Source organism: Pelophylax lessonae, assembly GCF_965119305.1.
Source record: "Pelophylax lessonae genome assembly, chromosome: 2".
Classification (NCBI taxonomy): Eukaryota; Metazoa; Chordata; class Amphibia; order Anura; family Ranidae; genus Pelophylax; species Pelophylax lessonae.
Window position 1 is genome coordinate 442,595,050 of NC_138769.1, and position 20,260 is coordinate 442,615,309.

The 20,260-nt window shown below is 42.4% G+C and overlaps 1 protein-coding gene across 2 annotated transcripts in view; it reads left to right on the plus strand.

Moving 5' to 3' along the window:
* The window catches only part of UXS1 (UDP-glucuronate decarboxylase 1), a 129,396-nt gene that overhangs the window by 15,627 nt on the left and 93,509 nt on the right, over positions 1 to 20,260 (plus strand). Inside the window, exons 3-9 of one of the 2 annotated variants that reach the window (XM_082245611.1) lie at positions 1,194 to 1,245; positions 4,663 to 4,706; positions 7,933 to 7,993; positions 8,185 to 8,365; positions 13,267 to 13,371; positions 13,707 to 13,766; positions 16,329 to 16,450. In XM_082245611.1, coding sequence (XP_082101737.1) covers positions 1,194 to 1,245; positions 4,663 to 4,706; positions 7,933 to 7,993; positions 8,185 to 8,365; positions 13,267 to 13,371; positions 13,707 to 13,766; positions 16,329 to 16,450 — 625 coding nt within the window. The remainder of the gene's footprint in view (positions 1 to 1,193; positions 1,246 to 4,662; positions 4,707 to 7,932; positions 7,994 to 8,184; positions 8,366 to 13,266; positions 13,372 to 13,706; positions 13,767 to 16,328; positions 16,451 to 20,260) is intronic. The other variant, XM_082245612.1, reaches the window with a different exon arrangement.

The following is a 20,260-nucleotide window of genomic DNA, read 5'->3' on the forward strand; positions in this document are numbered from 1 at the left end:
TTCCACAGACTTTCATCGATCACAGGAAATCATTATCCCATCGTTCTGTGGGCAAGCCAGTAACCCTAGGAAGATTTCCATATTATTGATGTAAGGGGGTGCTTATCATGTTACATCGAGCACACCAAAGAATGGAGAAAAGTCCCTAATTTAATCCTTCTATACTTGGGACACAAAAAAGGTTCAACTGCTTCTAAAACTGCAATCGCTAGATGGATGAAGGCATCAATCATTGAGGCTTATGCATCTGCCGGGCTCCAAGCTCCCCAAAATCTTAGAGCCCATTTCGCCAGGGCTCTGGTTACTCCCTGGGCTAAAGGGGCAAGAGATACCCCAATCCAAATCTGCAAAGCAGCCACCTGGACGAGTTTCCAGGCATTTTTCAAGCATTACCGTCTGAATATCTTATCCTCTAACGGGCAGGCTTTTGGGGGAAAAGTGATTCAGGCTGGGGTCCCTCCCTAGCGGATATGGTTTCTATAATTCTCATTAAGCTGCCCTGGAAGATGGCTGGGGAAAAACTAAGTTATTACCTGTTAACTTGATTTCCAGGAATCTTTCAGGACGGCGCTGCTTCCCGCCCTATTATACGTGTTGTATGGGTGGTAGGTATAAAATTAGCTGTGCCTTCGGTTATTGATTACGGAGGGTCTCTGTCTCACACCTGTATTTAAACTAATGTGGATTGTGTTTCCTGTGCTAGGTGGGAACAGCCTATCTCTCATTAAGCCATCCTGGAAGATTCCTGGAAATCAAGTTAACAGGTAATAACTTAGTTTTTTGAGCCTAGGTTGAAATTGATGCTTTGTGTTTCCTGCGCCGCATTGAAATCTCACGGTGTCCATGTGATCTGCCACAGGTGTCAATGTTAAACTGACACCCAGAAACAGGTTACAAAACACTGTGCGATTGCCAGAATTAGGCATCCACACCCATGCAATCTATGTAATGCAATTCAGGTGCAACAATAAAAAGAAAGGGTCTTGGACCGTTTTGGTGTGGATGCGATGTGGTTTGAGCCATACAAAAAGAATTGCTCAAATCGCACTGCACAGACATCGCATGTGCAAATCACATGCAGTGTCCCACACCGCACAAGTGTGAACCGAGGCTAAATGTGAGACTTGGGTTATTTTATTTACTTATTACTTATTAACACCTCTCCAAATCTGCATTATTCTTATTCTCCTCAGCAGGTCACTCCAAGAAAATGGAGAGCAGAAAATGGAAAAGAAAATAGAAGAGGTTTGTTATAATTTTTTTCCTTTTTCACAGTAATTATCTTACAACCTAAATTGGGTCTTGAAGCCCAACTCTAGCAAGAATGTTGTGGATGGGGGGGTTGTTGTTGTTTTACTTTTTTTTTCTGCCTGTGTCTCCATTATTGGGGAGGGGGTTTCCTTCGCCTCCTGTACTGCCCGACACATGAGAAGTAGGCAGCGTAAACCTCCCAAATGAGATTATAAAAATGTGACTAATTGGCACTGATGATAGCCCTTTTTTCACATTCTCAAAATCTATTAAACAATGGAGTGTTTTCTTACCAGAGATTGCCACCAGACATCTCACTCGTGGCTTAAGATAGGTGAACATAGGAATGTATCCTGCGGTGCTCAGCAATGCAAGTTCTCCTTCCTATCCCCCCCCCCCCTTCTGCATTATCACAGAAACACAGTGGCAGATTTTCTAAATGTTTTAGCAGTGCCCTGTGCAAATGCTCCAGAGATTCAGAGACCATCCATATGGGTTTACAGTTTATTAAAGTGGGAACATTTTCCAGTTATGGTGAAATGTAGACTAGAGAAGAGTCTCGCAATGATGGTGGGTATAAATACCCTGGTATTCCATGGATAAATTACATTTAAAAAAAAATAAATAAACATGTTGTATTAGCCCCCGTTCACATAGGGGGCGACGCTACTTCGCACCGCGACCACCGAGGTCGCGGTGCGAGCAGCGCGCCGCGACCTCGGAGCGGCCGCCACGGACTTCATAACATTGAAGTCTATGGCGGTCGCCTCCTGGTCGCCCCAAAGAAGCTCCGGACCCTTTTTCTAAGTCGGAGCGACTTGTGTCGCTCCTATTATAATGGGTCCGCAGCTTCCCTATGGGAGGCGACCTGTGAGGCGACCAGGTCGCCTCACAGGTCGCCTTAGTGTGAACGGGGGCTTAACCTGCCCTGTGTGGTGGTTTTGCACTGGGCAGCCCAGATCCTCCTCTTCACGGGTCCCTGTCTGGAGCTCCTGACTCCTCCCTCCTGTCGAGTGCCCCCACAGCAAGCAGCTTGCTATGGAGCACCGGAGCTGAACTGCAGCTCTGTGCATCCAGACAGAGCTGTGATTCAGCCCCCCTCCTGATTGGTTAACGGACTTTGGCAGCTGCAAGAGCCAATGGTGCCATGTCTCAGCCAATCGGAATGGAGAGTCCCGGGCGCGCAAGGGACTCTTGGACATCACTGGATAAAGATGGGGCTCAGGTAAGTAATTAGAGGGTGCTGGGGCAGCTGCTGCACATAGAAGGCTTTTTATCTTAATGCATAGACTATTAAGATAAAGAAACCACCTGCCTTTTACAAATCCTTTAAATTATTTGGGTTTTCCTGTAAATTCTGCTTACATTATCTGCACTAATACAAATGCAATTTAAAAGTTTCTCAGCAGAACCCTGTACAGTTGTGTTAATTTGTGATAGATTAAAGCATGGCCTTTATATGTTATACCAATCTCAATTTTGTATCTGTTCCTGACTGATTTCTGTTCTAGCATTGCAGTGTGTAAAGCACAGCAGATCAGGTAGAATTTTAGGAGAGCATTGGTCCTTAACGTGAACTCATGGGACATTTACACAACTACTCTCAATCACTGCTGAATGAAAAACTTACACCTGCAAAAAAAAGGTTTAAAAATGATTTATGTATTTGTTTTAGCTGTTTATTACATCAAGTGGATTGATGAATAAACCACCTTATCACAAAGATTAGTTATTCCTGTTCATTTACTTTAGCAGTTGCAATGTTCTATCAAAAGGATATTTGAGCAGAAAGTAAATGTGCAATTGTATGTTAAAAGCTGTTTGTAACTGATATATTTAACCACCTCCTTCCCAAGCCTATTCTGACACTTTGCTCCTACATGCTTAACAATTACTTAGAACCCCCAAATATATAGATATAGAGATCTCTATATATCTGTGTGTGTGTGTGTGTGTATATGTATATATGTATGTATGTGTGTGTGTATGTATATATATGTATATATATGTATATGTATATATATATATATATATATATATATATATATATATATATATATATATATATATATATATATATATATATATAAAATCGTTTTTTTGTTACCGATATTTCGCATACCGGTATTGGCCGATATTTTTACACATGTAAAATGTTGCCAAAAAATACAGATTTCGGCCAAATCTCTTAATAAACATGTTAAAATTAATTTATTAACATTAAGTGCTCGTTCTTCACACCTTTAACTGCATAAAAAGTGATAGGAAAACTTCAATTGCAGGGACATTTGCTTTGCATTTCACATCATCTAATTGTGCATTAATGCATAATAAAGTGCTGCAGTAGTGGACTCGCTCACTGCAATATGTTTTAATTCACTAATGCAGTGCAGTCAGTGCAAAACTGCTAGAAAAAAAGCTAGGCAATAGCTACACAATAAATACACATACAGTGGATTGGACTGGAGTCAGTGGAGGACTACCTCTGCAGTGTGCAATCAGTGCACAACTGCTATAAAAAGAGCAAGGCAAAGGAAATCAAGCTTCCTTGGGAAGCTACCATTCAATGATTTCTTGTCCATATATTAATTTTGGATGGAAAAGCTGAATTTGCTCATCATCCCTATGGCCACTTCTATCTCAGATACCTTATACTAATATAACTGATTTCCTTTTTAATGGAGGATAGCCAAAGTGTTTTTTTTTTTTTTGCCATATTTCCCCTATGGATCACAGGAGAGTGCAGTTTGTTCTGCACTCCTGTGACTCATTTTCAACTAACAGCGGGTTGTTACAGAGCCAGTCCAGGCTCTGAAAAGATTTCGGATCATACAATCGGGATCCACCCAGATGCCTGGATCGACACCTGGTCAGCCTCTCCGCAATCCGCTGAGAGCCTAAATCAGCCCTTCTTGCCCCCTCCACAGCCCAGCGCTTCAGTGAGTGCTGGAGAGGACAGCAGAGAGCCGGAGACTGACTGTCCCGGCTCTCTGCTTGGAGCAAAGGAGAGAACTGTTTGATCGCTCAGTTCTCACTGCATAACCATCGGGGGGGGGGGGGGGGGACAGATGCAGCATTGCATCATTGCATCGATGCTGCATCCACCTAGGTGAGTATAAATGCTTGTTTTTTCAGAAAGCCATACTTCTCTTTTAACATACCGTTGCATAAAGATGTTTGATTCTTCCACAGAAGACAACTGGGCCCTTAACAATACGTTTTCATCTGGCATGCACGTACACAATCAAATTGTTGCATGATTGGACCAAAATCATTCAGAATTTGAGTCTGTATACGGATATCTTGTTCTATTCTGCCAAACTATAATGTGGCTGAATGCTGTAATAACTGTGTTTAATCAAAGCCAACTAACTACATTCTTCAAAATGATTATGTTCTCTGTCCGTACAGGTGATTGCACCTTTAAGAGAAAAGATAAGAGATTTAGAAAAAAGGCAAGTACTGTCATCTAAAACAACTTTATCCTTGTAATAGAAAGGTATCGGAGTAATGGTTCTGATATTAGAGTTCAGTATTTGGTATACCTAACTCAGGCCCCTGTGGAGAAAAAAGGTTGGGGACCCCATTAACTTCTGTCTGCTTATGTGCTCATAACTGGCGACATGTTTTTTTTTGACCCATGTTTACCTTCACCTTTAGCAGTTACATAGACTCTCTATGCACCGGAAGAAAAAAAATCATATCTGTGTTATTTCATTCACGGTCCTATGTAAATTAACAAAAGTGCGTTGCGGGAGATATTGAGGCAAAATCAACAAATACTATTTAAGGCTCCGTTCACATTTGGGCGTTTTTGGAGCGTTTTTCTGCTCACTAATCAGCTCTCAAAATGCCCAACAAGACAAATCCCATTCATTGCAATGACCCCTGTTCACATCTGAGCGTTTTGACGCCTAAGGAAAACGCCCAACGCTCAAAAAAGTACTTGAGCTTCTTTTTGGGCAGATCACAGGCGTTTTGTCCCATAGACCTCAATGTAAAGTGATATTTGGCGTTTCACAGGCGTTTTACAAGCGTTTAGTTGCTCCTGATCAGCTCAAACAGCACAACTCTCCACCCAGGTCTCCACCCCCTTGGCATGCCTCTGCTGTGAGCACATTTTCCTGAAACATGGAGAACAGCAGTTAGGCAGTTTAGGTGACCAGACCCTGCCATACCAAGGTGACCGTAGCCTGCTGCCATACCAGGGTGACCGTAATGTAGTTTAGGTGAACTGACTCTGCTATGCCAGGCTGACCAAACTCTTCCATGCCAAGGTGACCGTAACGAAGTTTAGGTGAACTGACTCTGCTATGCCAGGCTGACCAAACTCTTCCATGCCAAGGTGACCGTAACGAAGTTTAGGTGAACTGACTCTATGCCAGGCTGACCAAACTCTTCCATGCCAAGGTGACCGTAACGAAGTTTAGGTGAACTGACTCTACTATGCCAGGGTGACCAAACTCTTCCATGCCAAGGTGACCGTAATGTAGTTTAGGGTAAATTGACTCTGCTATGCCAAGGTGACCGTAATGTAGATATATATATGGAATCAAAAAACACCATTTTGAAGCCCTAAAACCCAATAAATGCCCCTAAAAAGTGCCTAGGGTTCTGGATCATGCCCCAGGGACTATGAATCAGGCAAAAAAAGTTCTTAAAAATTGTCGTTTTTGATAGAGAGCCAGTTATTGAAAAAAATAAAAATAAAAAAAAAAAAGATTTCTTTGGATTTAGTTTTAATTTTAGTGTCTGGGGGGTCTAAAAAGTGTACCTGTGAAGTTTCAGTTCTGTAGCATGTCCAGAACCATAAAAAAAAAAAGATCATGCAGAAGAGGAGGTCCAATGCAGAGAAGGAGGTCCCTGGGAGGTTCCTTTGCAAATGTTGTAAAAAAAACACTCTGCTTTTCCATTGGTCACCAAAAACGCCTGTAAAACGCTTGCAAAAACGCCTGAGAAACGCCAACGCCTACATGTGAACGGAGCCTTAGTGTTACTGACAGGATTACAAGGTTAAAATAGGGGAAAAATAAAAACATAGCCACCAGTGAGTGTCACGAATACACCAAGAATTAATCGTCAATGACTGACTGACTATGTAACCTGGACATAGCCATATTTATGAAACCATCTCTAGCTGTAAAATAAAATCATTCAACCTTTTTAAAGTATAACTAAAGGCAAAACTTTTTTTTTTTTTTTTTTTTTTTTGGATAGAGTTCTAGTGACGGTCCCCAAGGAATTCCCTTATTTGCAGGGATTACCTCACTTCCGGTTTGGCAATGGGACAGGAAGTGAAGGAAAATCTCAGAAATTGGACACAGATGGTGAAAAAAATCTGACCGGTTATAACCATCCCCTTGCTCTTTCCAAAATGGGGGGAAAAAATGTTTTGCTTAAAGTTCTTTAAGACAGATGTAGCATTTTGCAGATTGATTTATGTATAAGTAGAAATTTGAATGTAAGACAGCTGTTGAGTTCTCAGATTAAACTGATTAAAGCAATTGGTCTCAACCTTTTTATCATGGAGGAACCCTTGAAATAACGTTCTAGTCTCAGGGAACCCATGCAAGTCTTTACAATATCTACAGTTCATGGCACAGTAGCCTGATAGTCCGTGGTAAGAATTTTCCTTGCATTTGTGGTGACTGGGAAGAATCCCCTCTTTACGGGTAGTTAAAAAAGATCATTGGTGTCAGTCGTTACTTATCTAAGAGGCAAAAGTTGCTCATTCCTTAACCACCTCCCACTCGCTGTATAAGGAAATGACAGGTGCAAGAAGGCTCTCTCGTTGTGGGATGATGTCATGTGATGTCGTCCCACTCACGCCATGCTTGGGCGGCGAGAAGTGGTGCACTCTGTCCCTGCAACATGGCGCATCACCAATCTTGGTAAAGAGACGATGATGAGGCTCTTTACCCATGTGATCAGCTGTGCCTAATCACAGCTGATCACATGTTAAAAAAAAAAAAAAAAAAATTGCCAGTTATCGTCATTTCTCTCCTCACATTGACAGCATGTGAGGAAAAGAGAGCCGAACAGCAGCATTTCCTCCTCACAGAAGAGATCTGCACAGATAATCAGGGCACTGATCATCAGTGACCAGCAGTAATGCCAGTCAGTGCTGTCTTTCAGTGCTGCATATTAGTGGCACCTCATCAGTGCCGCTTCATCAGCGCACATCAGTGAAGAACAAAATTATTTTCAAAATGTTATAACTGAAACTAAGAAAAAACTTTTGAATAGTGAGGGCCGCTTGTATTGGTGAATTGGTAACCAGTCGTTGGCCACAATGAAATTAAAATGGTTCCAATTTTTTATTTTTTTTTTGAATAGCATAATGAACATTTTCTTCCTACAGCCGTAACAGGAGGAAAATGGAGAGGATTGGTTCCTGTATGTGCCACCCCTCCTGTCCAAGTGTAAAACAGAATGTGACAGGGGGGCAGAAACCGCTTTTACAGCCACCGCTCCATAGAGGTGGGCCGCTGGTTGGACACCCCTATTTTTAAGGATTGTGCTGCATTTAGACTTCCTTATGTTTAAATGAATATAAGGTTTGTGTGTTAAACTGTATAGCTGCAACTATTTCATCTTTTTATTTACAGTAATGAAAGTAGAAAATGTCTTTACTACTTTGACTATCCAGAACACCAATATAATCTTTCTTCTTTATTACAGCTTCACACAGAAATACCCTCCTGTGAAATTCTTATCGGAAAAAGATCGGAAGAGAATTTTGGTAAGTGCGACTAGATAAACGTCTGTGTGTGATACAGCTGTGTTACTTGTCGCACTCATTTATTTGTTTTGCGTAACACCAGCAGGGGAGTATTTAAGAAAACTGTTACGTGTTTTATAATGTCCAGATTGTCTATGTAGAAACTGATGTTTGGGTTGGCGGTAAAGTTGAGCTATGTATTGTCTTTGCAGATAACAGGAGGTGCGGGATTTGTAGGGTCACATCTTACAGACAAATTGATGATGGATGGCCATGAAGTCACTGTCGTCGACAACTTTTTCACAGGCCGTAAAAGAAATGTGGAGCACTGGATCGGTCATGAGAATTTTGAGCTCATTAATCATGATGTGGTTGAACCACTTTACATTGAAGGTAACACTACTCTTTGCTAACATGCAGACACTTTGAGGACTAAACTTTTTGTAGTTAGCCATAGATGGTCTGAACATGAACGTGATTGTAACCACTTGCAGTGAGGGGAAAAAAATATTTGATCCCCCGCTGATTTTTTACGTTTGTCCACTGACCAAGAAATGATCAGTCTATAATTTTAATGGTAGGTTTATTTTAACAGTGAGCGACAGAATAACAAAACTATCCAGAAAAAATTTCAAAAAAGTTATTTCACTCATTTTACATGCAAATCAAATTTTATAAGTATTTGACCCCTTCGCAAAACATGACTTAGTACTTGGTGGCAAAACCCTTGTTGGCAATCAGCGGTCAGACGTTTCTTGTAGTTGGCCACCAGGTTTGCACACATCTCAGGAGGGATTTTTTCCCACTAATCTTTGCAGATCCTCTTCAAGTCATTAAGGTTTCGAGACGGATGCTTGGTAACTCGAACCTTCAGCTCCCTCCACATATTTTCTATGGGATGAAGGTCTCAAGACTGGCTAGGCCACTCTAGGAACTTAATGTGCTTTTTCTTGAGCCACTCCTTTGTTGCCTTGGCCGTGTGTTTTGGGTCATTGTCCTGATGGAATACCCATCCATGACCCATTTTAACGCCCTGGCTGAGGGAAGGAGGTTCTCGCACAACATTTTGATATTATATGGCCCCGCCCATCGTCCCTTTGATGCGGTGCAGTTGTCCTGTCCCCTTAGGAGAAAAACACCCCCACAGCATAATTTTCCACCTCCATATTTGACAGTGGGGATGGTGTTCTTAGGGTTATAGACGACATTCCTCCTTCAAACAGGGCAAGTTGAGTTTTTTTGCCAAAGAGCTTGATTTTGGTCTGATCTGCCCACAACCCTTTCACCTAGTTCTCCTCTGAATCATGCAATTGTTCATTGGCAAACTTCAGATGGGCCTGTACATGTGCTTTCTTGAGCATGGGGTTATCTTGCGGGCGCTGCAGGATTTCAGTCCTTCACGGCATAGTGTGTTACCAATTGTTTTCTTGGTGACTGTGGTCCCAGCTGCCTTGAGATCAGTGACGAGATTATCCTCTGTAGTACTGATTCTGCCATCTAGATTTCTGAATGAAATGAATGGATTAAATAATAAAATAAAGGGTAGATGAGGGTTAACTAATTCCCTGTGTAGATAATCATTCTTTTGTGTTAACTGCAGCTCTCACTCAAATTGCTGTCTGACACTGAACCGAGGAGATAAGACAGCTACTGTTATTTTTGTTATTGTTTACAAGTGGTACACTGAATTATCACTGTGATTGGCTGTCACAGTGATCATTCAATGAGGAAGGCTTCAGATTGGCTCCCAATCTTAGGTTTGGGAGCTCCTCTTTCTACAGGCACCAGGTCTCAAGGGGCTGTGCATGGGAGCGAGTAGGGGAGAGGAGAAACTACAGGCAGTCTCCTGACCATACAGGGGACACCTTGGGTACAGAAGAGATTTTATGGACGTGTGTAACACGCTGAAGGTAGGCAACTTATTAACAGTCATTAGGGGAGCCCCTCTAACATGAGAAAATAAAGACCTGCTCCTCTACTATGACACGCATTGTGAAACAAAACCTAATTATGGGGAAAAGAGCAGCTGCAGGGAGCCTACAGACAAGAATGGGGGCTAACCCTTTGCCTTATGCTTTACTTTTTTAGCAGAGTATAGGCCCTCGTTTTAAAAATATCTGCTACTGCTACAAAGTATAAATGATTGGAAAGAAAAACAAAACACCTTAAATGTCTACTGAAACACCTTTCTGTTTGTCCAATAATCTCATAAAAAATGAATATATATATATATATATATATATATATATATATATATATATATATATATATATATATATATATATATATATATATATATATATATATATATATATATATATATTCTTTGAAATGTTCAGATAATATTTGTGGCATGTTCCTGAAAACATTCGAGCCAATTTCTTAAATCTTACTTTTAATGTCTTCCATGCCATCCTGCAACAGGGACACGGATCAGTGATAAACTCATCTTGCAGTAATTGATTTTATGGTTGTGTTACTAATGCTATTTTCCAATCTCGGTTCAACGAACATGCTGTTTAATACTTGGCAGTGCTTGTCGTAAACTGCCAACTATCATTCTCTGCATTTTCTTATAACTTTAGCAAAAATCAACTTTCTGATTTTATGTGGAAAACCAATTCCCCCCCCCCCCCCCCATTTTTAGGTCTCGTTACTATCCCATGTTGTGTAAACTGGTATTATAAAGGAAATGCACATACCTTCAAATTCTTATCTTATAAAAATTCTAAGCAGAGAAAATTGCACCTCTGTCTTGGCCTGTAAGATTGCCTGTTACATTGATGGACCAATTTAGAGAGGTGTATCAGGCAATATAGTGACATGCAGGTTCATTCTCCACTTGTAGAGTCAGAATTTGCAATGTAATCCTAATGCATAGAAAGTCTGACAAATGGTATGCTAAGGTTTGTGATTGTTTAGCCTTAGCTTTAGTTAACTTGGCCTATAATTATGTCCCATGTCGTACAGGCAGCTAGATCCTGTAAAAATCTTCACTGCAGGAATGCCCTGTCCTCTTCCTGTCTCTGAACTTCCAGTGCTGGGGAGGTTTGGCTTTGGGCCTTCTGTAAAGCTGCTGTAAAAAAGTTATTGACGAGGACCCACAACCTCAACTTTTATTCAGAAACATTGCTTTCACTCCCTTTAAGGATCCATTCACTTGGGCAATTATCACATCTTGCAATTTGCAGTAGCTTGAATTTGCAAACTCTTGCATCTGGAGTGGCAAGTCAATGTGAAAAGCAGTTGGTCACTTAGCCCATACAGTGCAATGACAGGCTGATGGCAGCAGCAGCCATTTGACTGTCCGCATAGCCAGCAATTACCTGAGTGATCGTAGCTGAACACTATTGCCCTTGTGAATGTAGCCTAACACGATCTGTGAATGGGGAGAGAATCCTGTGGCTCATCAGACTCTTCCCCATTCACAGATCCTGTTACATGCAGTGTTACATGCAGTGAAAACCATGAAAGAACATTTGTCAATGAAGCAGGAGGGGGCAGGTCCTCGTCGGAACGTTTCCACAGAAGACCCAGTGCTATTAACTCCTACAGCTCAGGAAGTTCAGCAGCAGGACAGGGCATCTCTGCAGCAAACATTTCTACAGGATCCAGCTGCCTGCATGATGTAAGACATCATTACAGATGAGTAATGTTTGTTTTTTTTTTTTTTTTTTTTTGTTTTTTTCATGACTAAACTTCAGCTTTAAATCCCGGTTCACACTTGTGCGATGCAGCCTGTTCCCGCATCGCAAACGCACATCTGGCAGTTCACTCTGCTATATGCGATACGCAGGGGGTGTCAATTAAATGTTAGACACCCCCAGTTTGATCGCAAATCGCAGTGCGATCTGACAGTTCGCACAGGATCGGATCGCACAAGTGTGAATCACTGTGCGATCCGATCCTTATGCGGCTGGAAAAAAGGGTCCTGTGCGTCTTTGTGCGGGTGCAGTGCGAATTTCTGCCATACAAAGTGTATGGCTGAATTCGCATCCGCACATCCGATCGCATGTAATGAAGCAACAGTGCGCTCCGAATTACATGCGTTCGCCGCACTCGCAAGAGTGTGAACCGGCCCTAATTGTTTTATTCAGTGCCATTACAGGCTAGACACATGTTCCTTGTCCTCTTTAAATATTTATAATTTTTTTTTTTTTAAATGTGATTGGCACATTTGGAAGATAAGATTAGGTGATGGCACACATTTCTAGCATGACCCATTTATGCAGCTGTCCTGAGTTCAGAAAGCACAGTCTGTGTATGTAATAGGCTACAGGCTGCATTCACACCTGAGCGTAGCAATTTACTGGCATTTTTATTTGAGAGTTTGAGTGTTTTTAGAAGCCTGTTACAAGCATTTTAGAAGCGTATTACAATGGGATCATTGAAATGAATGGGATTTGGCTTGTTGAGCCTTTTAGAGCTTCAAGCTGAAAATCGCTTAGGTGTTAAAGGTTTTTATACAAATTTCCCATGGCTTCATACAGACCACGAAGTACATCCTCTGACTTTTTTTATGCTGTCCAGCCGTGTGACTTGCCTTGTTCTGAATGTATTATTTTTTATAAACTGCAGTAGGTGGGATATGAATATTTTCTGAATGCTTAGAGGTGTGCTTTTTTCTCAGGAGTAAACGAATTCTAAGAGCTCGTGCACACAAGACCTTTTTACAGCTGCTGTTAGGGGGGTCTGGCATGTGTTTTTTTTTTTTCCTCTTAATGCCCCTCCATATTAGCCTTTGTGTCCGTGCACACACAAACATTCAGAGGTGTTTGGAGGCATAAGCGTTTAGGAGCAGTATAAAAAACCGACAGCCTGTGTGTCCAGGAGCAGAGGCTGTTGAGCTGTAAAAACGCCAGATGCTGCAAAACGCTGTAACAAGCTTTTAGCTGCGTTTGGCGTTTTTAAAAGTTTTTACATTGGAAGGAGAGTTTTTACTGTAATAACGCCCAAAATGGCGAGCGCCAAAAAACATGCATAAACTCCTATAAACGGTAGTCAAAAATGCGGCTAAAAGCACGTTTTTACAACCGTTTTTTTTTCCTGGCAGCAGTGGTGAGTTTTTTTAAACGTCCTGTGTGCATGAGGCCTAATTGTGCAGGGCAAGGATTCTCACCAAACTACAGAACCAGGTTACTTGCAGCCATAGAACTTAAAAAGATTAGTATAGCGGTGGTGTGCCTGGATAATGCTAGATTAAAAAGAGAAAGTCCTAAAACAGGTTTGATGTGCTTTCTGTATATAGTTTTACTAGTCTATATTCATAAGAATGTTATGTTCTTTCTCCACAGTGGACCAGATTTACCACTTAGCTTCTCCAGCTTCTCCTCCAAACTATATGTATAATCCCATCAAGACACTAAAAACCAACACCATTGGGACACTAAACATGTTAGGTGAGTGTAATGGCACATGCAGCTGTTTGTTTTTTTTTTTTGTTTGTTTTTTTTTGTCCCTGAAATTTGCCCAACCTGTTTATAAAGATTTTCCAGCAAAACTCCAACCAAAGCATTTATAGTTTAGTTTTGGAGCTGTGAAGGGTTTGGAACCTCTGTCTGGTATTTGTCAAGCGATTTCCTCACTTTCTGTTGTCTCTTGGACAGTAAGCGATGTTCCATCTTTGGCCAAATTTTGTTTGGAAGTTCCATTCTGAGCTCTGTATTATTCATTCTTTGCATGAAGTACAAATTTAAAGGTATTGCAGAATTTAAAGATCTTGCTTGTTTTCTAGGATTAGCAAAACGTGTTGGTGCTCGCCTTTTGCTGGCTTCCACTTCAGAGGTCTATGGAGGTAATGTTTTTTGATTTCATTGTCTATTTCTGTTTTTGTTTTGTTTTTTTATTTAACTTTCTAAGTAATTAAATTATTTTTGGCCTTGCACATCTTAGTGCTAATCGTAAACTCACACCAGTACAGTTATATTGATGTTTCCAAATTAGGTTGTGCAAAACGGTTTGTGAATTCCAAGGAATTTTATTTGAAATCGCACGTAGTTTCCCCTATTTGCAGGGCAGCAGGGAATGTTTGTGACTGCTGTGTACAGAAGCCCCTGTGAACCTGAGCAGTGCAGGCACCAGCACGCCCCATTCTCTCATCTACAACAATATTTACAGATCACGTAGTGGGTGTTACTGAGTTGTCAGAACATGTTTTCCCAAATCACTCACCCAAAAAAGTGCCAAACTATCTGCCAGAGAACTTGACAAGTAGACAATGCTTGAACAACTATTGAATCCGAGTAAGGTACATGATTAACATAGGGATGACATTTTCAGAAAAAGCGCTAGTCCAGCTGCATTATATTTTCAAAAAGGCTACAAGTCACCTTTTTTTACATTTTCAAATCTTTTTTGACAAAAATGCAATATCCCTAAATCTTTGTCGTTCAGGTTGCTTTCTTAATTTCAAAATGATAGAGGGCAGATTAAAGGATAAGTTCACCTTTCATAACATATTACATGTTGCACCCATATTCATGATGTAACCAGTTACGTAAGGACTGGCCTCCGATTTCTCTTCTCCCCCCCCCCCCCCCCCCCTTTGACAGCTAGCGGGGGATCTTCTTTTCCTGCTAGCTGTCACAATTTAAAAAAAAAAAAAAATCATGGCTGTGTGGGACTCTGCCTGCCCAGCCACATCACTCATTCACAGTATTTTGTGAATGGTGAACTACAAGGCTTTCGGCTTGTATTTCTCAATTAACTAAAATGGCGCTGTTGAGCGATGTGGTAGTCCATTGTTTCTTCCTGTGAGTATGTGCCTTCAGGTACGAGCCCACAGATACACTGAGATGTCTGCATGTGCATTTATTATTTTTTTTTTTTTTTTTTTGTTAAAAGGTGAACTTATCTTTTAAAGTGAAAAGCATAACATGCCATTTGAGTATACTGTGGCACTATGAAATCTACAGCTTTGCATTTGAAAGCATCTGTAGGGCACAGCCCCACTCGCCGGGACTTATATCCCTTCTATATGCCTCCATTATTGCCTGCGATTCACCCCCCTTCACGGCCTATCATTCTAACTGGGAACTAGAACTGGGGGGCGGTTTAGACAGGGAAGATTGGCAGCACATGACGGCGGCTCTCTCTAAGTGTTCCCGTAATGTCTTGATTCTGGAAAATGCATATAAGGTATTTTACCGATGGTACTATACTCCGGCCAGACTGGCTAAATTTATACCCGCCTACTCCCCCCTGTGCTTCCGAGGATGCGCTCAGGAGGGGACTATGGCACATGTCCCAGAGTGCGCAGACTGTGGATTAGGATTTATGCCTTGCTCCGTAATATTTTTCAAGTCACCCTGAAGAAGGACCCGTATGAGGCTCTCTTGTGTAAGCCTATACCTGATTTGACTCGTGCACAGCGACAGTTGGCTCAGCACTTGTTTACGGCTACGAAGTTGACCATTGCCCGATCTTGGAAGACCCCGTTGCTTAGTTTTGAGGCGGCAAAAAACCGTATGAATGATATTCTTGTTAACGAAAATTTGACTGCGATAGTTTCTGACACTCATGCCAAGTTTCTCAAGGTATGGGACCCCTGGATCTTGACAGTGGCCCCTTCCAGATTCCAGACCACCCTTCTCTCTCTCTCTCTAAATGCCTCCTGGGCGCGCACCCCGCAGGACCTACCCCCCCCCCCTCCCTTTTCCCCCTCTTTTCTTTAGCTTCTCTCTTTGTCGTCTCTCATTGTTTGTCCTACCTTTCCACTCTTTCCCCCTTTTTTTTTTTTTTTCCTTTTCTTTGTCTCGTACTGATGTATCCCTCTCTGGCTTGGTACTCTCAGGCCCAGCCTTTGTTTGCTCGCTGGAACGTAATGAACCTTTTCCTGACGATGTTTATTGTTTGGACCGTGCTGTTTCCCGGTTGGCGCACGTACTGTGTCTGTAACATGTTCTGCCAATGTCTATTTCTCTGCGTTCCAGTTTTTTTTATCCAATTGTACACATGTATCGTGTTTTGGATGTATGTTACTGCTCTTATTTTCAAAATAAAACTTTTGTACAAGAAATCTACAGCTTTGTATAAATCTCTTATTAGGCCACTTTTTTCATAGCACTGCGGATTGAGCATCTGTTAAGCAGTCACATTTGGCCTGAACCATCTACTGAGAGCTATGTAGTATGAGTGATTGCTAAATATAAATGTATTATAATGGTTGTTTGTGGATTTTTTTTTTATATCCATTAGAAATACCATGCTACATTGTATGTAGTCCTGTTGCTTATGTAGAATGTGGACATTCCAGTTTTTACTATTTGTAGTGTGTGGTAACATAAGCTTAGTAACATCGTTTTATGATAGCATAAATATTTATCAAGCATATCTACATACTGACTTGTATTTACAGATCCTGAAGTACATCCTCAAAATGAAGACTACTGGGGACACGTGAACCCCATTGGACCTCGTGCCTGTTATGACGAAGGAAAGAGAGTGGCAGAAACTATGTGCTACGCTTACATGAAACAGGTTAGATGTATGTTGGTTCTGTGTAAAACCTAGAAATGGAAATAAATTCAAAAAGTGGAGATTTATGGTGTTATGGAGAACATTAAGAAATGTTTGGTCTATACAGTACCTTTTATTTGTCTTCAGTTTCTCCTGGAAAATAGTGGTACCCACTCTAGTCCATAAAGGGTGCCTAGGCGCTATCAAAACTGTATATCTACACTGTGAATCTATGACACTGCTGCCCCTGACTAGTTAGTGGTACCAAAATGCTTTAAATGCCGGTATCCTTTTGCTGAAAAGGTTTCCAACCATTGGACGGTGCCACCTAAAGTGGATCATCCTGTTTCCAGATTAAACAAATCTACTCTTGTGCCTATGGAGGATTCCCCAGTTTTTACAGATCCAGTGGACAGGCGGGTGGAATCCCTTTCCCTCCATCTTTCACGTGCTGGCGGGTTCCATATTAAAACCGTTTTTTGTGTCTGTGCTAGTCTCACAGGCGGTGACAGAATGGATTAGAGGTTTGCGGGAGTCTTTGGACCCCTGAGACTGTTCCTCCAGAACAGCTGAAACTGTTGGACCAGGTGCTCCAGGATCTGGTGTTCCTGTGTGATGCGTCTATGGATGCAGCTCCCCTGGTGGCCAGGGTCTCGGCTGTGGGCATTGTTTTAAGACGCATGGTCTGGTTGAAGAGCTAGTTGACTGACCAAGCTTCTAAAAAAGCCTTAGCTTAGGGTGGAGTGCTGGGAAAGCTCTGTGCTCAGGACACTTGGGCGATCAGCCTTCCTTGCCGATCAATATTCTGGAGCTGAGAGCGATCAAGCCCTGCCTGCTTCACTGGACCAGTCGGCTACACGGCTCTCCGGTTCGGGTCCAGTCGGACAATGCCACGGCTGTGGCTTACATCAATCATCAAGGGGGCACCAGGAGTTCCCTGGCGGCCAAGGAGGTGGCCGAGATTCTGGTATGGGTGGAACACAATGTTCCGTCTTTTTCTGCAGTCCACGTCCCGGGTGTGGAGCATTGGCAAGCGGGTTACCTGAGTCATCAGCTGTTGGATCAGGGGTAGTGGTCCCTGCATACGGAGGGGTTTCATCTCCTGTGTGTCCGGTGGGAGACCCCGGACGTGGATCTGTTTGCGCCTCGCCTCAACAGGAAAGTTCAGAGGTTTGTGGCCAGGTCTTGGGATCCTCTGGCCAATGCAACAGATGCTCTGGTGGCTCCTTGGAGTCAGTATCACCTGATCTATGCCTTCCCTCTGCTCATTCTCCTGCCAAGGTTTCTTCGCAGGGTGGCGATGGAAGGCAATTCCAGTTGTTCTGGTGGCTCCAGACTGGCCTCGGCGGTCTTAGTGCGCGGAGCTGGTAAAAATTGACGTGGATCCTCCGTGGCGTCTACCTTTGCGGGAAGATTTATCTCAAGTACTGATCTTTCAATCCTGCTTTACGGTCCCTGGCTTTAACGGCTTGGCTGTTGAAAGCAAGGTGTTGAGGGATAGCGGTCTTTCTGATTTGGTGATTCCTAGCCTTTTGAAGGCCAGGAAGTCGACATCTAAAAAGATCTATCATTGTACGTGGAAAATCGTACATTTCTTGGTGTGAATCGCTGCAGCTGCACCCTCGCCTGTTTTCTGTAGATAGGGTTTTGGCCTTTTTACATAAAGGTGTTGAACGGTGCTTGGCGTTGGGTACTTTTAAGGGCCAGGTTTCGGACTTGGCTATGTACTTCCAACATCCGTTGGCTACTCAGTTTGATTCGCACCTTCGTTCAGGGGGTGCGTCCCCCCCCCCCCCCCCCGAGGAGATCCCAGTTACCTCCGTGGGATCTTAATCTGTTTTTTTCTGTTTTTCAAAAGCCTCGTTTTGAGAAAATTGGGGAGATTTCACTGCTTTCTTTGTCGCAGAAGGTTGCCGTCCTAGTGGCTTTCACTTCTGCCCGCAGAGTCTCTTGAGTTTGCGGCTTCCTGTCTGCCTCGTGTGGTGGTCCACAGGGATAAAGTGGTCCTCCGACCTAATCCGTCCTTTCTTCCTAAGGTGGTGTCGGATTTTCACCTGAATGAAGACATAGTGTTGCCTTCCTTATGACCTAAGCCTAAACTTCACAAGGAAGTTGTTTTGCACTCTGGATGTGGTTCGGGTGATAAAGGTTTATCTGACGGTTACTGAGTCCTTCAGAAAGTCAGACTCTCTCCCTTTTAACCTTCCGGACAGTACTCGCAAAGGTTTGGCTGCGTGTGCTGCGACCATTTCGAGATTGATCAGGCAGACAGTTGTTCAAGCTTATTCGATCAAGAGTCGGGTTCCTCCTTTCCCTGTGAAGGTGCATTCTACTAGAGCGCTGAGTGCCTCTTGGGCTTTTCGCCATCAGGCCTCTGTTGTACAAGTTTGTAAGGCAGCAACTTGGTCGTCTGTTTACACCTTTACCAAATTTTACAAGGTGGATTTGTTGGCTTCTTCGGATGCCTCTTTTGGCCGTAAGGTTTTGCAGGCTGTGGTTTCATAAGAGAATGTTTGTTTGTACTTCTCTTCCGGGTCTTTTATCTGGGTGAGCTCCTGTTGTTTGGTTGAGCTCCATGTTGCCCGGTTGGCTACGTTTCAACTTTTGGAGTTGACGTTACTGTCTGATTGCGTTTTCCCACCCCTCGTGCCTATACTTCTTTGGGACGTGGAGATGAGGCTGCGTATGTCGACGGACGATAGAGAAAATAAGATGATTTTTTTTTTTTTGTAAGATCTTACCATAAAATCTTTTTTTTTTTTTCTCTGTCAGTCGACAGACGCAGCACCCTCCCCTCTGTTTGGGATTGGTTCCGTTGTCTTCACTGATTTTAAACTAAACTGATGTGCTGGGTTGTGCAGTGGGGGTTTATGCCTGGAGGGACAGCCACCTGAGCATGTGTATTCAAATTTTCCTGCCTAGATGACTCCTAATGGGAGGAGCATGAACCCATTCAGCTCATGGAGATGAGGCTGCGTCTGTCGACGGACATCAGAGAAAGATTTTATGGTAAGATCTTACAAAAATCTTTTATTCTTTTCAGTTCAGATTTAATTTTAAGATCCAAAAACCCGAGCCTATTGGGCATACCCAGGCTCAGCACACACACATTTCAATAAAAATAAACAAAACCAAGCACCAAAAAAGTATCCTAAGCGCCAAAAATGGCACTATAAAACTAAACCACTTTCTTCATTAGCTTTGGAGGATATTTGTTTGTTGTAGGGTATCAGTTATTAAGGTTAATATTGAGCCTTGTTCTGGTAAGCTGAAAGTCACCGTTTTCTAAAGTGTGAAATGATTTTTGGTTCTCTACCATACTTAAATTAACTTTCAAGGCGCTGAAAGAATATATATTAACTAGTAGGTTCAGGGTCAGTATTAGTGGACGGATCTTGGACCCAAATGTCCCAAATTTTGTGACATTTCCTGGGGCAGCCTCTCGCTAAATAGCTGGCTTTATATAATGGCAAACTAGCATTGGTTCATTTCTTCCACAAGGTTAGAGTTGGTGCCAATTGGGATTTTCACTGGAGCAGCATAGTTTTTCTTGCATAGAACAATAATAATCCTATCAGTCCAGGAGGACATCCTCCATCGATTGTTCGAGGGTGACTTCCCTTTCCATCCAAAACTATAGTTACTAGGACTTCTCCCCCCTAAATTACCAAGCTTGGCCAAAAAATTGACTAGCCATATTTTAACGGCAGCCAGATGACTAATAGCCTTCCATTGGAAGAGCCAAACGCCACCAACCTCAACAGACTTCTATGCCGGGATCAAAGATGTGGAGATAATGGGAGTCCCTGACAGCCAGATTGAATGATATCC